This window comes from Lutra lutra, chromosome 7, assembly GCF_902655055.1.
Source record: "Lutra lutra chromosome 7, mLutLut1.2, whole genome shotgun sequence".
In the NCBI taxonomy this organism is placed as follows: domain Eukaryota; kingdom Metazoa; phylum Chordata; class Mammalia; order Carnivora; family Mustelidae; genus Lutra; species Lutra lutra.
Genome location: NC_062284.1, coordinates 62,470,389 through 62,493,429, shown reverse-complemented (window position 1 = coordinate 62,493,429; position 23,041 = coordinate 62,470,389). Strand labels below are relative to the sequence as shown.

Below are 23,041 nucleotides of genomic sequence, written 5' to 3'. Positions count from 1 at the left end.
AACATTTAAAATGACTCACTGACCAACCAAATGAATGAATAAATTAAGTCCATACTATCACGAGTTAACACTAAAGAATATTCTTGAAATACTCTGCAGGCTCGACATCTTATTGAAGAGCAGAATGTTATCTCTGTCATTACTGAAACCCTGCTAGAAGTTTTGCCTGAATACTTAGACAGGAACAATAAATTTAACTTCCAGGGTTACAGCCAGGACAAATTGGGAAGAGTATATGCAGTAATATGTGATCTAAAGTAAGTTGTTCAAGTCAAAAGGTAAGGGTACCTATTAATCACAGTGTGCTTATGTATTCCATTTTATAAATAGACTTCTCATCCTTTTGGTTATTTAGAATTTTCCTTATAATGATGGCAATTACAAGGAACTGTTATTGTCTCATGTCAATAAATGTTTTAACTGAAGGCTTCTTATATAAAGTTGCAGCCTGGTTAACAAAGGAGGTATTGAGGAGGGGCCTTTTACAGGAACTTTGGGTCTCTAGGGTCACTAAATGAATCTCCATCATAACTATCATGCCTTTCACTCACTCTCACTCATGTACTTTTGTTTCTTCCCTTTTACGTAGTCTATTTGTACATGGTTTCAGATAATCTTGTTGATCTGAGTTTCTTTTTAACTCCCTTTTTCATACATACAACCAAGTTATTGATGCTCATCAGGGGTTTCTTAAGTTTTTTTGCTGAAGAGAATAGAATTTCCTTTTAAACTAAAGTTGGAATCACATGATAGATCACTTTTGGGATTGTTGGACTTAAAAGGAATTAAGTTTCCATTTATTTTAGAATTGGTGAATATTATAAGTGTTGTGATGTAAAAGTATTCAATAAATCATAAGTTCCAGAAAATTCTTTTGAGAATATATTAAAACACATTTCATTTAGTTTACTGTTTAAATTGAAGAGCTCCAAGGTGTATTGAATTAATTATTTTTAGTCCCCAGTAGGGAAAAATCATTCTAATTTTGTCTACTTCTTTTAATGACCGTTTAGGGCATAGAGGGGTGGAAACAGGCTTCCAAACTAACCTAGAAATAGTTCAGTTTGCTTAAAAATACACTTGACAGGGGCACCTGGGTGCTTAGTCAGTTAAGTGACTGGCTTTTGATTTCGGCTCAGGTCGTGATCTCAGGTTCATGAGATGGAGCCCAGAATTGGGCTCTAAGCTCAGTGGGAAACCTGCTTTTTTCCCTTTCCCTCTGTGTCTCCCCACATTCTGACCTTCTCTCTCTCTCTTTCTCTTTCTCTCTTAAATAAATCTTAAAAAAAAACAAAACAAAACATTTTACAGAGCTCTGGAATTATGCGTTGGATCCTTGATAGTACTAAGGGAAGTTTCCAGACCTTTTCAAATTCCTCAGTTTTTAAATGTGACTATAAATCTTTCTCTCGGGTTCAGCAAATTACTACATTATCACAACCTCAGTACAGAGATGGTAGGTAAATTCAGTAGTGAATCACCATTTCGCCAGTAGTGAATCACCATTTAGCCAGTGTGCTTCACAAATCATGCATAAATTAACATGTATGCAAAACAGACAAGCAAAAAATGCACAAAAATGCCAAATGGCCCTACTTAAAAGTATCAGTGTTAAATCGGTGTATTTATTATTCCTAGGTATACTGTACAGGAAAAATCTCTTTACTGTGACCCTCATTACTGTGAAATATTCTTGTAGCTGAGTTGTTTTTTTTAATCCAGGGAAGTAGTGCATAATCACCTCATTGTTTTATCACATTTTATTTTGTATTATGCATTTCCGACTATAGTTATTCTCTACAATAAATACTATAGAGTCAGCACATCCCTAGATACTTTACCATATGTTAAAACTTTAGGGTTGCTGGTTCGGATGTTAACTTTAAAGTTTTCCCAGTCTTTGGATGGTTATTAACAACTTCTCTCCTATATCCTTACCTAAATAGAAAAATCTCTAATGACAAGGAGAAGGGGAAATTCACATATTTTGAGCACCTAGAAAATCTGTATTGTGGTTGTCTATCTGTAATAGGCTAGGTTGCTTCCAAGGTTCGCTTAAGCAGAACAACTTCTGAGTAGAGAATTCAGGCTTAACTTTGACAACCGCCTCTCACAGAGCCTTCACATTTTGCTGGTATAATTGTAGCTCTGCCTAGAGCTTCTGATTATTTTAAGAAATTAGAATCCATAATGTTGATGAATCAACATTCTCTATAGCTCTGATAACTTTAAAATTATCTCAGACTGGGAAAGTGAAATATTTCTTTGTCTTTTGAAATGATAGGTATATCCTAATCAGCAAGCCCACAACATGGACAGAAAGATTAAGAATGCAGTTTCTAGAAGGTTTTCGGTCTTTTTTGAAGATTCTTACATGTATGCAGGTATGATAGTTCTTCTGTACATCAGTAAAATAAATTTATTTTTAAAAATTTAGCCCCAGTCATTCTTTGTTTTAAGCAAATATTGGTTGTTATTTGAGGAAGACTGTATCTAATAAAATAGAATTAAATTTAAATACTGCCTCACTGATCCCGCTTTAATAGATCTTTAATAGGTATAATTCTGTATGCTTTAGTTAATGTTTATTAACTATTTAATATTTTAAATTACTCTTTAATGTTTATTGAATGCTTACTATGTGATACGGTAGTAACCACTTCACATGCATTATCTCTGCTGAGCGTCATAGCAGTCTTATAAGGTAGTTACTATTATTTTCATTTTCCATATAAGGGAATTGAAGTCTAGAAATAATTTGACCAAGGTCACATGCAGCTAGAAAGTGACAGCTGGGATTTGAACTCAGTTTGAACTTGTATAATAGCCATGTTAAGAAAGCTATGCATGTATGAATATGAATCCTAACAATTTTATATTTTGACAGTAGAGGAGCAAAGAAAGAGGGCCCACTATATACATATATAGTAATCACTCTTTTCTTATAGGGAATGGAAGAAATCAGAAGACAGGTTGGGCAGCACATAGAAGTGGATCCTGACTGGGAGGCTGCCATTGCTATACAGATGCAATTAAAGAATATTTTACTCATGTTCCAAGAGTGGTGTGCTTGTGATGTAAGTAAAATTTATTATAGTAGGATCAGTGCCTTTTTAAGTGCTCTAATGGTTATCAATAGTAAAGTTTTATGTAGCAACTTGCTTGAGGTAAAATTTTATTACTTAAGTTGTGTGTTTGAATTTTTCTTATTAAATTTATTTTTCCAAAAAAAGAGTTTTTTAAAAGATTTTTACTTATTAGAGAGAGAGACAGCAAGAGAGGGAATACAAGCAGGGGGAGTGATAGAGGGAGAAGCTGGCTTCCTGCTGAACAGGGAGCCCCATGCAGGGCTTGATCCTAGGGACCCTGGGATCATGACCTGAGCCGAAGGCAGACGCTTAACCGACTAAGCCACCTGTCTTACTAAATTTAGAAGGAAAATCCAGTGTTTGGTTTTTGTTCATTTGTTTTTAAAGATTCTGTTTATTTAGAGAGAGAGAGAGAGAGCATGAGCAGGGGGAGGGGCAGAGGGAGAAGGATTGAGAATCTCAAGCAGTCTCCCCACTGAGCATGGAGCCCAGCACCAGCCTGGATCTCACAAGCATGAGATCATGACCTGAGGCAAAATCAAGTCAGATGCTTAACCGACTGAGCTACCCGGGTGCCTCAGAGAATCCAGTTTTTTATACTTAATTAAAAAATGTGCCCCATGGTAGTTTCATTTACATCTGGGAATAGTGGGGTTTAAACAATACAACAAAACACAGTTATTTATATATGTATTCATTTATTTCCTTGGACATGAATGTTAGTGTGAAAATTAGGATCACATTAGACTTTAAACTATTTCAGCAGTAGAAAAGGGTGGATATTTATTCAGTCAAGAGCTCTGTTATGCATATTAAACCATTAAGAAAATTAATTTCAAAATATAGAGCTAATATATTTCCTTATGCAATAATTTTAGACCATAGCCCTCTTAAAACACACAGTCCTACCCTAGATGACATCATTTATTTCTCTTTTGAGAAAACTGACATTATCTGAATCAAATTGTTTTGATTTCTCGAGTTTCTCTATTCTTCTTACATGACACAGTCTATTCATTAAGTTTTTTGTGTCTTCACACTTGGTCCTATTCTTTTCATCTCTTTCTTTCTAAAACTGAGGTCTGTACCTAGGCTCTTGGTCCTGAGCTACTTCTTCCTGGAATTGGCTTCCTCATTTGTCTCCTCTGTTACTTCCCACTCTTTCATTCATCTGCCTGTACACACACAGGACTCCCCTTTCCTTAAAATCAATAAGAATAAAAGCCCCTTAGTTGTCTCTGCTACCCCTGTGAACTGTGAACTCTCTTTTTTCCTCCTTTCTTCTGCTTCACCATGAGCAGTTGATCACAGGTTCAGAGTAGCAGTCATACAGACATGACAGTATTTAATCTAGCACTGTAGCTTTGTAGAACAATAAGGACAGGAAATATTATCCAGCAACTAGCCATATCACATATTTTTTGGCAGCCCTCACCTTAGGGAGGGCATGCATAATTAAATTTAAGATGAGGTCAAAATATGCGTTGCTCATCTTGACATTTACCAAACTTTCTGAAGTCATCTACGTTTGATCTTGTCACTCTAGCTTCTGAAACTTCTTTAGGGTCTGCTTTCTGCCCTTACCAATTGATTGGAACTGCTTTTTGAAAAAAATTTCAAAGGATCTATGTAGTAACCAAATTCAGAGAATCTTTTCTAAGTCCCCATCTTCCTTCAAATGTTTGTCATTGTATTCTGTTGAGTACCTTAATCTTTTTTTTTTTTCTTTCAAGACTTTATTTATTAATTTGAGAGAGAGAGAGAGTATAAGCAGGGATTGGGGCATAGGCACAGGGAGAAGCAGACTCCTCGCTGAGCAGGAGGCCCAACACAGGGCTGGATCCCAGGACCCTGAGCCAAAGGCAGATGCTTAACCAACTGAGACACCCAGGTGCCCCTGTTGAGTACCTTAATCTTTTTGAAACTTTCTTTCCCCCTGATTTTTACAAACCTACTTATTCTAATACTTCTGTTATTGATTTGTTAAGATTTCAGTGATTCCTTCCCCCCACCCCAATTCTTTCTGCCTACTAAACGAGACATTCCCAATATTCTCTTCTTATAGTTTTAGGTCTTTCCTTTCTACCACCTCAATTAAAACTGCAGAGAGCCTGGGTGGCTCAGTGGGGTAAGCCTCTGTCTTCAGCTTAGGTCGTGATCCCAGGGCCCTGGGATCGAGGCGCACATTGGGCTCTCTGCTCAGCAGGAAGCCTGCTTCCCCCTCCCCCTCTGCCTGCTTCTTTGCCTTCTTGTGATCTTTCTTTCTCTTTGTCAAATAAATAAATAAAATCTTAAAAAAAAAAACTGCAGAGATGACTGTCCTAAGCTATAATATCATTTCTGTTTATGTGCTAGATATCCTTGCTTAGATCTTATATTTCAAATTCAAAGTATATTAAATTGGTTTGTCATCATTTCTTTCTACTTCCGTCTTGTACTTTCCCTTCTCAATTTCCCTTGTTCATTGTGATTCATACATTCATCCACACAGAAAAATCTCAGAGCCACTGCATTCTGTGTGTTAGATGTTAACAGATTTTTCAGGGGAGAAAGTTCTGTGTTCACATAAAATTGAGAAATGCTAGGTTGAACAAGTTCAAATAGGATTTTTTAAAATGCCACTGAACTTCTCAAACCCTTTAAATAATCAATGTGCTCATTTCTAAGTGGAATATTCCTAATTTATTTGCTCATAAAATCCCTTTTTTGGGATAAAATTAGTGTAAGAGACCCAGTGTTGAAAAGTCAGTTTGACTCTTCTCTCCCTGGCATACTATCCTAATTTGAATTTTCCTTATCCTAAATTTACTTTATAATTCTAACTTATTTCCTGTGTGTTCTTTCTCTTTTGCCTTGACTGCCCCTAACACAGTTAAGACCCTGTCCCCTTACAGTTAGACTTCTTGGTAATCTTTCTCTTGGTTCCCTTGTCTTCTAACATTACCCTCTCCAATCTGTCATCTTCAGTAACACTCATTAATTCTTTCTGAAGCAGTTGTATTGACATCATTACACTTCAGACATAATCAGTGCATTTACATACTTGCCAAGGCATATTTCCAGCTTAACTGCTCATTAATTTCATCCATAAATCCTTTAATTTATCTAGTTTTTTATTCTTCCACGGTGACTGAACAGGAATTGGACTTCCCCTTTTTTCTCTTTTTACCCCCATCTCTGCTTATAATGCCACTGTCACCTCAGTCAGTAGAGTATGTGACTCTTTTATTTTTTTTTAAGATTTTATTTTAGTATATGTGCTGCCAAAGTGAGCACAAGATTTTATTTTGGAGAGAGAGTAGTCAGGAGAGCACATGACTCTTTTTTTTTTTTTTTTTAAGATTATATTTATTGTAGGAGGAGAAAGAGACAAGCATGCAAGAGCATGGTCTCAGGATCATGGGAGCAGGCAGGGCTCCAGGCTCAGTGCGGAGTCGGCTTGAGATTCCCTGCCCCTCTCTCTCCCTCCCCGTCTGCCTCTCCTGCCACCTATTGTCATCTTTTCCCTCATACTTAAATTCTGCATATTCTTTTAGACCCCACCCAAAAATGCTTTCATAAATATGTCTTCCCAGTTGTTTATAATTCTTTTTCCTCCCTCTTAATTTGTTTGTACCATTTACATGGTACTTAAAATGTTTTACTTCGATAGGGCACATGTGTGTGTCTGTGTCTGTCTGTCTGTCTTATATTTCCACCTAGTTTGCAGATCCTCTGCAGGTGTCCCTGCTGTACATAAAATAATTTTGTGTTTATATTATTTTTTATATTATTTTGCTTATTTATATATATTTGTGCTTATATTTAGATTATATTTATTGAGTGGTATAGGAAAGTAACTTGTTAATCTATTTGCATTTTTATTTTTCTTTTAGGAAGAGCTCTTACTTGTGGCTTATAAAGAATGTCACAAAGCTGTGATGAGGTGCAGTACAAGTTTTATATCTAGTAGTAAGACAGTAGTACAATTGTGTGGTCATACTCTGGAAACTAAGTCCTACAGAGTATCTGAAGATCTTGTAAGCATACATCTGCCACTCTCTAGGACTCTTGCTGGTGAGTGTTCGTTTTTTGCAGGTTTCTATTAGCTTTGTTTTTTAGATATTCAGGGTAGTGGAATTATTTCTGTTTTTGTTCTGTGCTCAGTATGTACAGACATACTCAGATCAGATACTGCAGTTAAGAACTGTCACTGTCCTTCAAATAACATCTATCTAAGGATGCTTGTGAACCCGGGCCTTTTTTTTATCTGGATCAACTAATGGATCCTTGTAATACAAACTTAAGGACTAACTTGGTAACTCATCTTCCACTCAGACTTAAATATAGCAAAATCTTGTTGCTAGTTTGTTTTTGTTTTACTGTTGTTTCAAATTTTTAAATTCTCATTGTTTTTTTTTTTTTTAATTGAAGTATGGTTAACACACATTGTTACTGGTTTTTAACACCCTCTCTGCTTGATTACACCAATGTGCTGTCTGTGTCATTGTTCTTTTCACCACTAAAAGAAAGAAATCATAAATTTCATTTAATCATTCTTTGATTTGCATTTCCATGTAAATTGGCCCTGTCAGTTTTTTTAAAACAACTTTCTTTAAGTGCATTAATTTATTTATTTTTAAATAATATTGATAGCAGCTTTCTAATTTAGTTAGTTAGTTGGGAAGTCATGAAGCTCTACTCCCAATGTGGAGCTTGAGCTCACAATCCTGAGATCAAGAGTCACATACCCAGGGAGCCTGTGTGGCTCAGTCACTTAAGTGTCTGACTCTTGGTTTCAGCTCATGTTGTGATCTCAGGATCATGGGATTGAGCAGGTATGCAGGCTCATTGGTCTCAGTGGGAAGTCTGCTTGATATTCTCTGCCCGGCTCTCTCTCTGCCCCTCTCTCCCCCACCCCCTGCTTCTTATGCTTGCCTTTCTCTCTCTAAAATAAATAAAATCTTTAAAAAAACAAAACAAAAAAAAGACAGTTGCATGCTCTACTGACTGAGCCAGCCAGATGCCCCTACATACATATTTTTAATTGTAGTAAAATATACATATAATACAAAGTTTATCATTTTAACCATTTTTTAAATTTTTTCTTTTTTCTTTTATTTTTTCAGTGTTCCAAAATTCATTGTTTATGCACCACACCCAGTGCTCCATGCATTACATGCCCTCCATAATACCCATCACCAGCCTCACCCAGCCCCCCATACCCCTCCCCTCCAAAACCCTCATTTGTTTCTCAGAGTCCATAGTCTCTCACGCTTTGTCTCCCCCTCCGATTCCCCCAACTCTGTTCTCCTCTGTGTATACAGTGGCATTAAGTACGTCACATTGTTGTGCAGTTATCACCACCATCCATGTTCAGAATTTTTTTCATCTTTCCCCACTGAAATTTGGTACCTATTCAATATAATGCCTCAATCCTGACCATTCCCTATAGTACCTGGCAGTCACATTTTTACTTTCCATTTCTAGGACTTGACTACTCTAGGTACCTCATGTAATTAAAATCTTAAAATATCCTTTAAAAATTGGCTTATTTTGGGGCGCCTGGATGGCTCAGTGGGTTAAGCCTCTGCCTTTGGCTCAGGTCATGATCTCAGGGTCCTGGGAACGAGCCCCGTATCAGGCTCTCTGCTCAGCGGGGAGCCTGCTTCTCCCTCTCTCTCTGCCTGCCTCTCTGCCTACTTGTGATCTTTGTCTGTCAAATAAATAAATAAAAAATCTTAAAAAAAGGGGTGCCTGGGTGGTTCAGTGGGTTAAAGCCTCTTCCTTTGGCTCAGGTCATGATCCCAGGGTGCTGGGATTGAGCTCCGCATCAGGCTCTCTGCTCGGCCAGAAGCCTGCTTCCTCCTCTCTCTCTGCCTGCCTCTCTGCCTACTTGTGATCTCTGTCTGTCAAAAAAATAAATAAAATCTTTAAAAAAAAAAAAAATCTTAAAAAAAAAAACTGGCTTATTTCACTTACTACAATATCCTTAGTTTATCCATGTTATAGCATCTATCAGAATTTCCTTCCTTTTTTTCAAATTTCCTTCCTTTTTGAGGCTGAATAATATTCCATAGTGTGTGTGTGTGTGTGTGTGTGTGTGCGCGCGCGCGTGCGCGTGTGTGTATACACTACCTTTTGTTTATGCATTCATCCACAAATGGATGTTTGGGTTACTTCCACCTTTTGGCTGTTGCGAATAATGTTACTGTGAATATGAGTGTACAAGTATCTGTTTGTTTTCAGTTTTTTGTGGCATATATTGTAAGTAGAATTGCTGGCTCATAAGGTAATTCTACTTTTTAATTTTTTGAGGAAACTCCATACTCATTTTCTTTCTTTCTTTCTTTTTTTTTTTAAAGATTTTATTTACTTATTTGACAGAGATCACAAGTAGGCAGAGAGAGAGGAGGAAGCAGGCTCCCTGCTGAGCAGAGAGCTGGATGTGGGCTTGATCCCCAGACCCTGAGATCATGACCTGAGCCAAAGGCAGAGGCTTTAACCCACTGAGCCACCCAGGACCCCCATACTCGTTTTCATAGCAACTGCTCATTTTACATTCCCATTGGCAGTGCCCAAGGATTCCATTTTTTCCACATCCTCACCAACACTTCTTATTTTCTACTTTTTTAAAAATAGCCTTCCTATGAATGAAGTGGTAGCCCATTGTGGTTTTGATGTGCATTTCCCCAATGATTAGTGACTCTTAAGCATCTTTTCCTTTGGCCATGTTTGTATCTTCTTTGAGAAATGTTTATTCAAGTCCTCTGTAGTTTTTTAATCATATTTATTTGTTGTTGGAGATAGATATCAGATATATGATATACAAATATTTTCTCATTTTGTGCATTGCTTTTCTACTCTTTTGATAGTGTCCTTCAAAATTATTGCTAAATCTAATGTATTGAAGCCTTTTCCCTATTTTCTTCTAAGAATTTTATAATTTTGGCTCCTGTGTGTAGCTTTTTGATTAATTTAGTTAAATTTTGTACATGGTGTAATTGACGTGATTTTTATGTCACTTCTATTTTTATAAAAAGAAATGATTAAATTAGTTTTCATTTATTTTATGCTTATTTAAGAGCAGAATAAGAAAATATCTTGGCAGCATATTATTTTTACATAATATATAAGCACATCTTGCACAATATAGGATATTATATAGTAGTAATATTAATATATTACTGTGTTTCAAAATTAGAAATCAAAAGTTTGCATTGCTAAACTCAATAAATGTACATTTCCATCTCATAGGATTCTAAACTTGAGGAGTTAATGAGACAATTAAACTGGGTTTATTCTTTTTTGATTTCTCTCTCTCTCTCTTTTTGTAATAACATTAGGTCTTCATGTGCGTTTAAGCAGACTGGGAGCTGTTTCAAGACTGCATGAATTTGTGCCTTTTGTAAGTGACTCTGTTAAGCGTTAATTTACTCATGTCCTATTTCTAAACACCTCTTGGTTGATGAGAGGGAAGAAAAATTTTGAAACCTACCTGAATTTCGTCCTTTTATGTCTCTCTATAAGTACATTGAAATCTGAATCACAAGAACTTCGAATTACTCATTCAGGTCCATCCATTTTACAGATGAGAAAACTGAGGATTGTGTAGTGCCATAACTTTGAGACACAGCCAAACCCTCTGAAAAATAACAAAATTGCTCATCTATTTCAGGAGGACTTTCAAGTAGAGGTACTAGTGGAATATCCTTTGCGTTGTCTGGTATTGGTTGCCCAGGTTGTTGCTGAGATGTGGCGAAGAAATGGGCTCTCTCTCATTAGCCAGGTATGGCAAGTCCTGTTTACATTTATGAGTATGTTCATTCTCTGATTGTTCTTTCTCTTTTGATTTTAACCTGTGTCCCTAGATTTTGCTGACTATTTCCTTTTTGGATTTTGCTGACTATTTCCTGTTCTCTTATAGAAACTCAGAAATGAAAGTTCTGGTAACCATATAGACTTTTGTTCTTCTATCCTATTGAGTAGATAGATTAAATGAAAGCCAGTAGAAACCTGTCCATTAGTATAGGTCTTTTCTGAAGATTTCCTTACTTGGGGACATGTAGTCTTCCCACCACCCTTCTTTTTTGTTTGTTTGTTTTTTGTTTTTTGTCTTTTAAACATTTTGGTTATTTATCTGACACAGAGAGAGAGAGCATAAGCTGGGAGGAAGAACAAGGGGAGAGGGAAAGAAGCAGGCTCCTCTCTGAGCAGGGAGCCCAATACAGGATTCGGTCCCAGGACTCTGGGATCATGATCTGAGGTGAAGGCAGATGCTTAACCAAACCAACTGAGCCACCCAGGTGCCCCAATTTAGAGTATTTTAAACTCTGAAGTATTTTCATGCCATATTTCCTTCAAAATCTCACAAATCCCTTAAAATAATTCAGAGATTTACATTTTTTTCCCCCACTAAGGAGTTCTTGGAATTTTTCATTTTGAGAAAGTTTTTAAAAAGTTTTTGTTGAGGATTCTGTTTAAAATAAAATAATTCTTGTAACGTCTACCTTTTATTTTATAGGTATTTTATTACCAAGATGTTAAATGCAGAGAAGAAATGTATGATAAAGATATCATTATGCTTCAGGTACCTATTGAAATTACTTTTTATATTTATGTCTTAACTTTCCTTCTTAGATCCCTTGTAATGAGAAAAGATACTATAATTATTTTTAACTTTATTTAAAATTTTCTTACTGTTAAAACTAAAAATGGAAGGGACTACTACATTATCTTCTGCAGACTGTATACTATTTCTGAAGTCCTACTAGAGACAAATGTTTCTTCATTCAGTACATGTAGAACTATGATGCTGCATTTCTTTCACAGATTGGTGCATCTTTAATGAATCCCAACAAGTTCTTATTACTGGTACTTCAGAGGTATGAACTTGCTGATGCTTTTAATAAGACTATATCCACAAAAGACCAGGTAAGAACGGAAATGGACATGTGAATAAATTCCAAAGGAAATATTTTTGTTAACAATTTTAGTCATATTTAGAATTTTTTTCTTTAGATATATTTCCAAAAATCACACATACATACAACATGCATATCTATCTACATATGCACACATATACTCTTTTTAAAAATTTAGAATATATAGATTAATAATAAGAAAAATCATGTGAAACAGCCTGCCTCCTAGAAATGATCACTTTTTTAAAAAATGTTACTAGTTAACACACAGTGCAATATTGGTTTCTAGAGTAGAATTCACTGATTCATCACTAATATACAATACCCAGTGCTCATCACAAGTGCCCTGTTTAAGACCCATCACCCATCTAGTCAATCCCCTCCATCAACCCTTTGTTTGTTCTCCAGCATTAAGAGTCACTTACGGGGGCACCTGGGCAGCTCAGATGTTGAGCGTCTGCCTTCGACTCAAGTTGTGATTCCAGGGTCCTGGGATTGAGCCCTGCATTGGGCTACCTGCTCTGTGGGGAGCCTGCCTCTCCCTTTCTAACTCCCCCTGCTTGTGTTCCCTCTCTTGCTGTGTCTTTCTCTGTCAAATAAATAAAATCTTTAGGAAAAAAAAAAAAAGAGTCATTTATGGCAGGTATCTATGATTCAGTAGGTTAAATGTCTGCCTTTGGCTCAGGGTCCTGGGATCAAGCCCTGCATTGGGCTCCCTGCCTAGCGGAGAAGCCTGCTTCTCCCTCTGTCTGCCACTCCCCCTGCCTGTGCTTTCTCCCTCTCTGTCTCTGTGTCAAATAAATAAAATCTTAAAAAAAAAAGTCACTTATGGCTTGGTTCCCTCTCTCCTTTCTGTTTTCTGCCTTCCCAAATGCTCATCTTTTTTTTTTTTAAATTCTACAAATGAGTGAGATCATATGGTATTTGTCTTTCTCTGACTGACTTATTTCATTTAGCATAATACACTCTAGCTCCATCCACATTGTTGGCAGGATTTCATTCTTTTTGATGGCTGAATAATATTCCATTGTGCATCTTCTTTATCCTTTCATCAGTTGATGGACATATGGGCAATTTGGCTATTGTTGATAATGCTACTATAAACATCAGGGTGCATATACCCCTTCAAATCTGTATTTTTTATTGTTTGGGTAAATACCTTGTAGTGCAATTGCTGGATCATACAGTAGTTCTATTTTTAACTTTTTGAGGAACCTCAAAACAGCTCTGGAGTGGCTGTACCCATTTGCATTCCCACCAACAGTGCAAGAGGGTTCCCCTTTCTCCACATCCTTGCCAACACCCATGGTTTCTTGTGTTGTTAATTTTAACCATTCTGTCAGGTGTGAGGTGGTATCTCATATTAGTTTTGATTTGTATTTTCCTGATGATGAGTGATGTTGAGCATCTTTTCCTGTGTCTGTCAGCCATCTGGATATCTTCTTTGGAAAAATGTCTCTTCATGTCTTCTGCCCATTTCTTTTTTTATTTTTAAAGATTTTTGTTTATTTATTTTCTTGGCGGGGGGGAGCACAAGCAGGGGTAGCAGCAGGCAGAGGGAGAGGAAGAAGCAGGCTCCCCGATGAGCAGGGAGCAAATGTGGGGTTCGATCCCAGGACCCTGGGATCATGACTTGATTGGAAGGCAGACGCTTAACCAACTGAGCCACCCAGATGCCCCTCTTCTGCCTATTTCTTAACTGGATTATTTGTTTTTGGGGGGGTTGAATTTGTTAAGTTCTTCGTAGATTTTCAATACTAACCCTTTATCAGATATGTCATTTGCAACTATCCCATTCTGAAAGCTGCCTTTTAGTTTTGTTAAATGTTTCTTTCGCTGTGCAGAAGCTCTTTATCTTGAAGAAGTCCCAGTAATTCATTTTTGTTTTTGTTTCCCTTGCCTTTGGCCACATGTCTAATAAGTTGCTATGGCAGAGATCAAAGAGACTTCTGCCTGCGTTTCCCTCTAGGATTTTGATGGTTTCCTGTCTCACATTAAGGTCTTTGATCCATTTTGAATTTATTTTTCTGTAAGGTTTAGGAAAGTGGTCCAGTTTCATTCTTCTGGATGATGCTGTCCAGTTTTCCCAACACGATTTAAGAGACTGTCTTTTTTATTTTTTTCTTTTTTTTTTCTTAAGATTTTATTTATTTGAGAGAGAGAGATAAAGAGAGAATGAGAGGAGAGAAGGTCAGAGGGAGATACAGACTCCCCGGGGAGCTGGGAGTCCGATGCAGGACTTGTCCCTGGACTCCAGGATCACAACCTGAGCTGAAGGCAGTTGCTTAACCAACTGAGCCACCCAGGCCCCTAAGGGACTTTTTTCTATTGAATATTCTCTCATGCTCTGTTGAAGATTATTTGACCATAGAGTTGAGAGTCATTGCTGGGTTTTCTCTTCTGTTCCATTGATCTATGTGTCTGTTTTTGTGCCAATACCATACGGTCTTGATGACAACAGGTTTGTAATATAGCTTGAAATCTGGAATCATGATACCTCCAGTTTTGTTTTTCCTTTTCAGAATTGCTTTGGCTCTTTGGGGTCTTTTGTGGATCCATACAAATTTTAGGATTGTTTGTTCTAACTCTGAAAAATGCTTGTGGTATTTTGATAGGGGTTGCATTAAATGTGTAGATTGCTTTGGGCAGTATAGACATTTTAATTATGTTTGTTTTTCTAATCCATGAGCATGGAATGCTTTTCCATTTCTTTGTATCCTTTTCAATTTCTTTCATAAATGTTTCTCTAGTTTTCAGAGTACAGACCTTTTACTTCTATAGTTAGATTTATTCCTAGGTATCATCTTGTTTGCAGTGCATTTGCAGATGGGATTGATTCCTTGATTTCTTCTTCTGCTGCTTCATTGTTGATGTACGGAAATGCAACACATTTCTGCACATTGATTTTATATCCTGTGACTTTACTGAATTTGGAAATGATCACTTAAGTTTTGGTGTCTTGTTTGTTTTTAACCCAAAAATCGAATCATTTTGTATGTGCTATTTTGTAATTTGCTTTCTCTGCTTAATGAGATATTATGCTATATGTTTTCTTGTCATTAAATAAATATACAAGCACATCATTTTTTACATCATAATTTTTTTAAGATTATGTATCTATTTATTTGACAGAGAGAGACAGTGACAGAGGGAACACAAGTTGGGGAGTGGGAGAGGGAGAAACAGGCTTCTCACTGAGCAGGGAGCCCAACTCGGGGCTCGACCCCAGGACCCTGGGACCTTGACCTGAGCAGAAGTCAGGTGCTTAATGACTGAGCCACCCAGGCGCCCCTACATCATAATTTTTAATGGCTGCATATTATTGTACTATATGATTACATTATATCTTAGTCCTCTATTGCTGAAGAGGTTTTCTAGTGTTTTGGTCTCAGAAATGTCTCTGAACCTTATGGTTTAAACACTTGCCTAATTATTCTGTTAAGATAACTTTTTAGAAGTAGATTTGCCAATGAAGACAGTGTGCTCTTTCTTAAGACTCTTAATACAGATTGTCAAATTGCTCTTGGAAAAGTCACTCAGATTTACCCTGTCTACCACTGTGTACATCTGTAATGACACTGGTATTTTTAATCTTCATTGAAGCAGTAGGTGAAAGCTGGTCTTTCATTTGTAGGTGTAGTTCTTTAATTAGCCGTGAGGCTGATCATGTTTTCTTGATTATTTGGCCTTTTGCTCCCCCTTTCTGATAGTAAAGTATCTTTCTAGTCCTTCAACCTTTTTCTGTTTTTGTCAGAGTTCTTGTTTAATAAGGATATTCTTCATTTATTGTTACATTTTTCACAATTTATTATTTGTTGTCTTATACAGTTTCATTATACCTTTAGTGCTTTGAAATGTGATATGAACTTATAAAGGAGTCCTTACCTTACTTTGAATTCATGAATCATGTTATTTTATGCTTTTACATTAGAAGTTAGTTGCAAAGGACCAAAGAATAGGATATAAAATATAAAGCTAATTTTTAGTCATTTTATACTCAGTGAAAAATGAGTATTTAATTTGCTATATTGCTTATATAAGAGGTGTATTAACGAAAACTACTGTCACTGTAACTGGGATCTATTGTTTGAAGCCACTGTCCCACCAACCCAGAAAAGAAGGAAGTCATTAGAATTATTTTATTGATTTAAGGCTATATGGCAATGATCATGAAAACAGTAATATTTTTATTGAGTTATTATTTGCCAGTTATTGTGAACCTTATGGAATTTGATGTCGGATAAGGGAATTATTCACCTAATAATCTGTTGTAGTCCGGAAGAAAATACTGGACTGCATAGGCCATGACCCTGATCCAGAAATCTATGTCTTACAAAAGCTTTTGGTTCATATGTAACTAATTTATTCTTTTTTGATTCAATAGGATTTGATTAAACAATATAATACATTAATAGAGGAAATGCTTCAAGTCCTCATCTATATTGTAGGTAAGATTAAAACATGTTTGAAATAGGATATGAGTTCTTTTTAGAGAGAACATTAATAAAAACTATAATTTATCATTTTACTCATCTCCCAAACATAGCATAGAATATTAGAGATTAATGTGACTAATATGAGTGATATATTTAGAGACCCAGCTTTTGAAAAAGCACAGCTCTGTTATATCTTTATTTTTCAATACCTGATTTATAATTGGTCATGTTTGTAGAGGTCTGGAATACAGTTATCCTACTTAGAAATGTAGATGAAAAATATTTATACATTGAGTGCTAAAAATCTTATTTACATATGAAATTTCAGTGTACAATAGGTCTAAATAAAATATATTTTCATCATGTCATTCTGTTAAATGACTTTGTGCAAATATTAGCCATACTTTTATTTTTTTTATGTTCTATTTTATAGTCTGTTGGTTTATCAGCTAAGTGAAAGTTCTAAACTTCTCATTCTAGCTGTTATTTCTTACTTTACTGCAGCAGACATGGCTTTACATTAGTAGTTCCTAGTGAGGATTCTAGCCATTAACTAAATCTGAAAACATGAGTTCATTTTACTTGTTGTGAAAGAGTTAATTATTTATTGGCTGCTTGTCTCCACAGGAAGTATGATAAACCTTCATTGCTAAATGAGATGGAAATGTGTAAAAGATTTTTAAATTAATGCTATGCTTTATTAAATTATAAAAACTTGAGGGAAATTTTAATGTTTGTTCTTGGAATGCTATATGAAGAATTTCTAGTATTGTATTATGTTTTTGCTATTTTATATTTTTACTGTTTTATTATTGCTACTATTATTTTTCTGTTACTGCATTTATCCAGATTTATTAGGTTTTTCCTCCTATGTGATTTGATTTTTAGTTCATGTTTGCTATATTCTTTTTTTAAAATTTATTTATTTATTTATTTTTATTTTTATTTTTTATAAACATATAATGTATTATTAGCCCCAGGGGTACAGGTCTGTGAATCGCCAGGTTTACACACTTGTCACAGCACTCACCATAGCACATACCCTCCCCAATGTCCATAACCCCCCCCCAAACCCCCTCCCCCCAGCAACCCTCAGTTTGTTTTGTGAGATTAAGAGTCACATATGGTTTGTCATGTTTGCTATATTCTTGCGTATAGTAAGTTCATTGCTTTCAGGAGTCAACATTTAATATATATCATTTATATATGTATAATTAACATATATAATTATATAATATTCTATAGTAATTACATGTTATATTATACATTGTATTATTAGTTATTTATATGTTATATTATTATATATTATACATCATTATTGTTATTTATAATATGTTGATTATCTAGAGCATGCCATCTATATTCTTTGGGTCTCAGAGTCCTGATTTGTAAAATTTGAGGCTAATCTGTATGGTCTCTAAAGTTCCTTCTAACACTGAACTTCTGGGGTATTGTTTTAGTAAAGAAAATTGAAAGTTACAAAGTGCTTTACATCTGTTTGAAATGAATTTATTTCACAAAAAGTCATTCTTTGGCTAATGTGTAGAATTTATCAAATCTCTTAGGCAAAAGTTTTCTGTTGTTATAAATATCATAGGACTTGGTATATATGTTGTTTTGAAAATCAGTGGTTACATAAGGCCAGTTACTGTAGGCCTTCTTTAGGCAATTAGAATTAGATGATATGACACCGGTGAAGTTCCCATAGTTAACTTAGCTGTTTTTCTCTCTCCATTTGGCAGTTTATTGAAATGAAAAATGGAAGTGTGATCATGTGGGCATTAGCAACACCAGTCATTCCTCATACATATTATTTTAAGTATTTGTTTTTGAGTTTTCACTGTTCTTTCTTAAAATAATAAGTAGAGACAAAATTGAAGGTCTCGAAAAGCTCTTGTTCAACAATGGCCACTGCTCTTTCAGTGCCATGTACTTTGTTTTTTGATTTAGAAACACATGCTAATTTAATTGAGGGGCCTTGTTTATAATGTGTGAGTATGTGTATGTATACTTATGTGTGTTTGTGTTTGTATAAATTACAAAAAAGCCTGTGTTCTTTAGATCTCTTCATTTCTCTTTCTCTGACTTTTACATAAAGACTTCTTCAGATTTTAGGAACATGTGCAAATAAGTTTTGGTCACTCTCTCATGGACTTAACTGCCTTGTTCTGTGTATAAGTATTCCTGGTAGAAGAGATTTAAACAGAAAATAATTGTTTTACTTCTCTTTTCATTGTTTGTATTAGGAGAGCGTTATGTACCTGGAGTGGGAAATGTAACCAAAGAAGAGGTCACAATGAGAGAAATTATTCATTTGCTTTGTATTGAACCCATGCCACATAGTGCCATTGCCAAAAATTTACCTGAGAATGTAAGTCCAATATTGTTTTTTACTCCATTCACCTTAAGATGGAATTTTTTTTCCTTTTTTGTTAATTGGAAACTACTTTGAAGTTTGAGGAAAACCTATTTGGCAAGTTTTGCAGATCTACGACTATCCATTCTTTAGTGGTATAAACTTCAATTCTGAACTTTTGGGTAGGAACATTTTAGAAACATTAGAGCTGTTTGGAAAACATCTTAGAACAAGAAACTCCTTGACTTTTTGTTTACCTTAAAATAAAATTTCTCTAGAGAAAAAAGGAGCTCCATGAAATACTATTTGGGTAGTGTATTAGTCTGGATCTCCCAAGATGCAGACAGATGTCAAGATAAAACATGTAAGGGTTTATTAGGAATGTTGCCTGTGAGAGAAAATGGTGAGGGAGTTTGGAAAAGCTGGGGGAGCCATCAGACTGTCAGACAGGACTGATTCCAGGAGAAGGAAGAAAGGTAGGTTAGATAGAAGCATTCTAGACCACTGATAATCTACTCCAGGCTTGATGTCTTCCTCTATCGCAGAGCGAGCCTGTGTTAGTGTCTCTGCTGCCTCTGGGGCCTTCAGTGTCATTCTCAGCGCCACCACAGGTGATACTTACATTTTTGTGTATACTGATAATCAAAGTACTAGTCCTAAAGACTATGAGTCTCATATTTCTAATTTTGAATTAGAACAATGATTCTTTTTTTTACTTTTAATTTTTTTAAACATTTTTAAAAGATTTTATTTATTTATTTGACAGAGAGAGAGAGATCACAAGTAGGCAGAGAAGCAGACTGAGGGGGAGGAAGAAGTAGGCTCCCCACCCAGCAGAGAGCCCAATGTGGGGCTCGATCCCAGGACCTGGGATCATGACCTGAGCTGAAGGCAGGCACCTAGAACATCCAGGCACCTAGAACAATGATTCTTAAAAGAGGATTAGACTTATCTACTATCAAGGTGTTCTGGAGAAGCAGAGAGATAAGCTTGGACTATTGGTTGTTTTTCCCAAAAAATATTTGTATCTTTTTCCAGTTCCATTGTTAACTGATTCTCAAACTAACCATTTGGTATAACACCTTCCTAATTCTGTATATCCATCTACCAATTTTATAATTATTAATACATTTTAAGACTAAATTACTTTTTATTTATTTATTTACTTATTTAAATTTTATTTATTTATTTGACAGACAGAAATCACAAGTAGGCAGGGAGGCAGGCAGAGAGAGGGGAGGGGAAGCAGGCTCCCTGCTGAGCAGAGAGCCCGATGCGGGGCTCAATCCCAGGACCCTGAGATCATGACTTGAGCTGAAGGCAGAGGCTTAACCCACTGAGCCATCCAGGCACCCCAAGACCAAATTACTTTTTTTTAAAGATTTATTTATTTGAGAGAGAGCCCATGAGCACAAGAGTGGGGGGAGGGGTAGATGGAGAGAATCCTCAAGCAGACTCCCCACCAAGTGCAGATTCCAATGTGGGGTCCAGTCTCATGACCTAAAAGATCATGACCTGAGCTGAAATCCAGAGTCAGGTGTTCAACTGATTGAGCCACCCAGGCACCCCTAAATTACATTTTTTCTTAGCATCTTTCTAGGCAATCCTATCAGTGAAATAGTAGGTTTAGATTCTGGATTTTTTTTTCCTAATTCATATTAAAATAATTCAAAATTTTAAGAATATATAACTATGTGGAACCTAAAATAATTTCACATACCACTAGTGATGTGCATACCATACTTTGCAAAAAGAAGCTTTAGGGCATACTCTAACTTCATTGCTTATCCCAAGTGCATTATTTTTTTTTTTTAAGATTTTATTTATTTATTTTTCAGAGAGAGAGAGAGCACAAGCAGGCATTATGGCAGGTAGAGGCAGGGAGAGAAGCAGGCTCCCCACAGAGCAAGGAGCCCAATGCGGGACTCGATCCCAGGACCCTGGGATCATGACCTGAGCCGAAGGCAGCAGCTCAACAGCTGAGCCACCCAGGCGTCCACCAAGTGCATTATTTTTAAAGGAGGTTAAATATCATAATTTTTGCACAACTATGGGAATCTGTGAGCTTGCTTTGGTATCTTGATTTTGTTCTTATCCTGATTTTAAATGACTTCATTAAAAAAAATTACTTGATTAAGGAAAAGTTCCAGCCAATCAGAAAATTATTATAATGCAGAAGCCAGAATCAAATGTATATTTGGGCATCTACCTGTATTTTGCTCTAGGTCCCATTTATGTTATAACCTTGGTTTTAGGTATTGGTACAGCATAGACATGTGCTTAAATGATGTGGATGATGAACAAATTACATAAAGGAAAGCTCTTTTTCTCTGAACTGTTGGGCGGGTGTGTGTGTGTGTGTCTGTATGTATATACATATGGGGGCAGACTTAGATAAAATTTCTCCTGAAAGCAGTTTATTTATATATTTTATTTCTGTTAAGAAATTGATTCCTCAAAACAAAGCTAATTGGCTTCAGACCTCATTTTTTTTATATTAGAAGTTGATCTTTTTTTATTGCTTACAAAGTACTTCCAGAATGTTGTTGAAATGTATTTCAGTTCACAATAAGAGAAGGATAAGTCATAACATGAAGGTAAAAATGACAAAAATATTGTTTCAACAGGAAAATAATGAAACTGGCTTAGAGAATGTCATTAACAAAGTGGCCACATTTAAGTAAGTACTTAATATTTATGCTTATTCTGAGAGAGAGACCAATCTTTGTTCTTGTACTTTGGGTACTTTGTAGAAGCTCTGAATTCCTTGGCTGAACTCCCAAGAACAAGAACGGAGTACAGATTAAAAAGGGTGAAAATGAGAGGCACACAATAAGCACTTGGTATGTGTTTGTTGAAGAAATGAGTATCTTTGACAGGTGTATGAGAAATATTCATTTATGATACTAAATGACTTAGATGATAAGACTGTTGACCCTTCAAAATGGGTTTGAATAGCATGGGTCCACTAATACGTGGAGTTTTTACAGTACAGTACTATATTTTCTCTTCATTATGATTTTCTTTTTTTTTTTTTTTTTTTCAACCAAAAGGTTTTTATTTTTATTTTTTTTTTTTTTTTGCTTTTTAACTTTTTATTTATTTATTTTATTAACATATAATGTATTCTTTGTTTCAGGGTCATTATGATTTTCTTAAAAACATTTTCTTTCTTCCATCTTACTTTATTATAGAATACAGTGTATAATACATCTAACATACAAAATATATGTATCAATCAACTGTTTATGTTGTTAGTAAGGCTCCTGGTCAGTAGTAGGCTATTAATAGTTCAGTTTTCTATTGATAAGAGAAATAGAAGATGAACAAACAAATATAAAGATATTCCATGGTCGTGGATTGGAAGAATTAATATTTTTAAATATCCAGATAATTCAAAGCAATCTGTAGATTTAGTGCAATCCCTGTTGAAATACCAATAGCATTTTTCACAAAACTGGAACAGATAATACTAGAAGTTGTATGAAACCACAAAAGACAAATAGCCAAAGGAATATTAAGAACAGAGCTAGAGGTATCACAATTCAAGATTTCAAGATACATAACAAGATAATAACCAAAACTGTATGGTCAGATTGGCTAAAATCAAAAACACAAAAAACAGCATGTGTTGGTAAGGATGTGGAGAAAAAGGAAGCTTCTCATGCTGTTGGTGGGAATGCAAACTTGTGCAGCCACTCTGGAGAACAGTTTGGAGGTTCCTCAAAGTTAAAAGTAGAACTACCTTATGATCCAGTAATCGCAGTACTGGATATTTACCCTAAAAGTACAGAAACACTAATTCAAAGGAATACGTGCACCCCATGTTTATTGCAGCATTACTTACAATAGCCAAATTATGGAAGCAGCCCAAGTATCCATCGATAGATGAATGGAAAAACAAAAGGTGGTATTACTCAGCCATAAAAAAAGAATGAAATTGGGCATCTGGGTCTTAGTTGTTAAGCATCTTCCTTCAGGTCAGGTCATGATCGCAGGGTCCTGGGATCGAGGCCCACATTGGGCTCCCGCAGGAAGCCTGCTTCTCCCTCTCCCACTCCCCCTGCTTGTGTTCCCTCTCTCTGTGTCTTTCTGCCAAATAAATTAAAAAAAAAAAAAAAAAAAAGAATGAAATCTTGCCATTTGCCGCAACATAGCCAGAGCTAGAGAGTATAATGCCAAATGAAATAAGTCAGTCAGAGAAAGACCAATACCATATGATCTCATTCATATGTGGAATTTAAGAAATAAAACAAA

The 23,041-nt window shown here is 35.8% G+C and overlaps 1 protein-coding gene across 1 annotated transcript in view; it reads left to right on the top strand.

Moving 5' to 3' along the window:
* The window catches only part of UBR1 (ubiquitin protein ligase E3 component n-recognin 1), a 149,723-nt gene that overhangs the window by 59,452 nt on the left and 67,230 nt on the right, over positions 1-23,041 (top strand). The window contains exons 12-22 of the mRNA XM_047739193.1: positions 100-257; positions 2,285-2,384; positions 2,949-3,077; positions 6,965-7,145; positions 10,415-10,476; positions 10,747-10,857; positions 11,593-11,658; positions 11,901-12,002; positions 16,377-16,440; positions 18,675-18,799; positions 21,412-21,464. Of these exons, the coding sequence (XP_047595149.1) occupies positions 100-257; positions 2,285-2,384; positions 2,949-3,077; positions 6,965-7,145; positions 10,415-10,476; positions 10,747-10,857; positions 11,593-11,658; positions 11,901-12,002; positions 16,377-16,440; positions 18,675-18,799; positions 21,412-21,464 (1,151 nt within the window). The remainder of the gene's footprint in view (positions 1-99; positions 258-2,284; positions 2,385-2,948; positions 3,078-6,964; positions 7,146-10,414; positions 10,477-10,746; positions 10,858-11,592; positions 11,659-11,900; positions 12,003-16,376; positions 16,441-18,674; positions 18,800-21,411; positions 21,465-23,041) is intronic.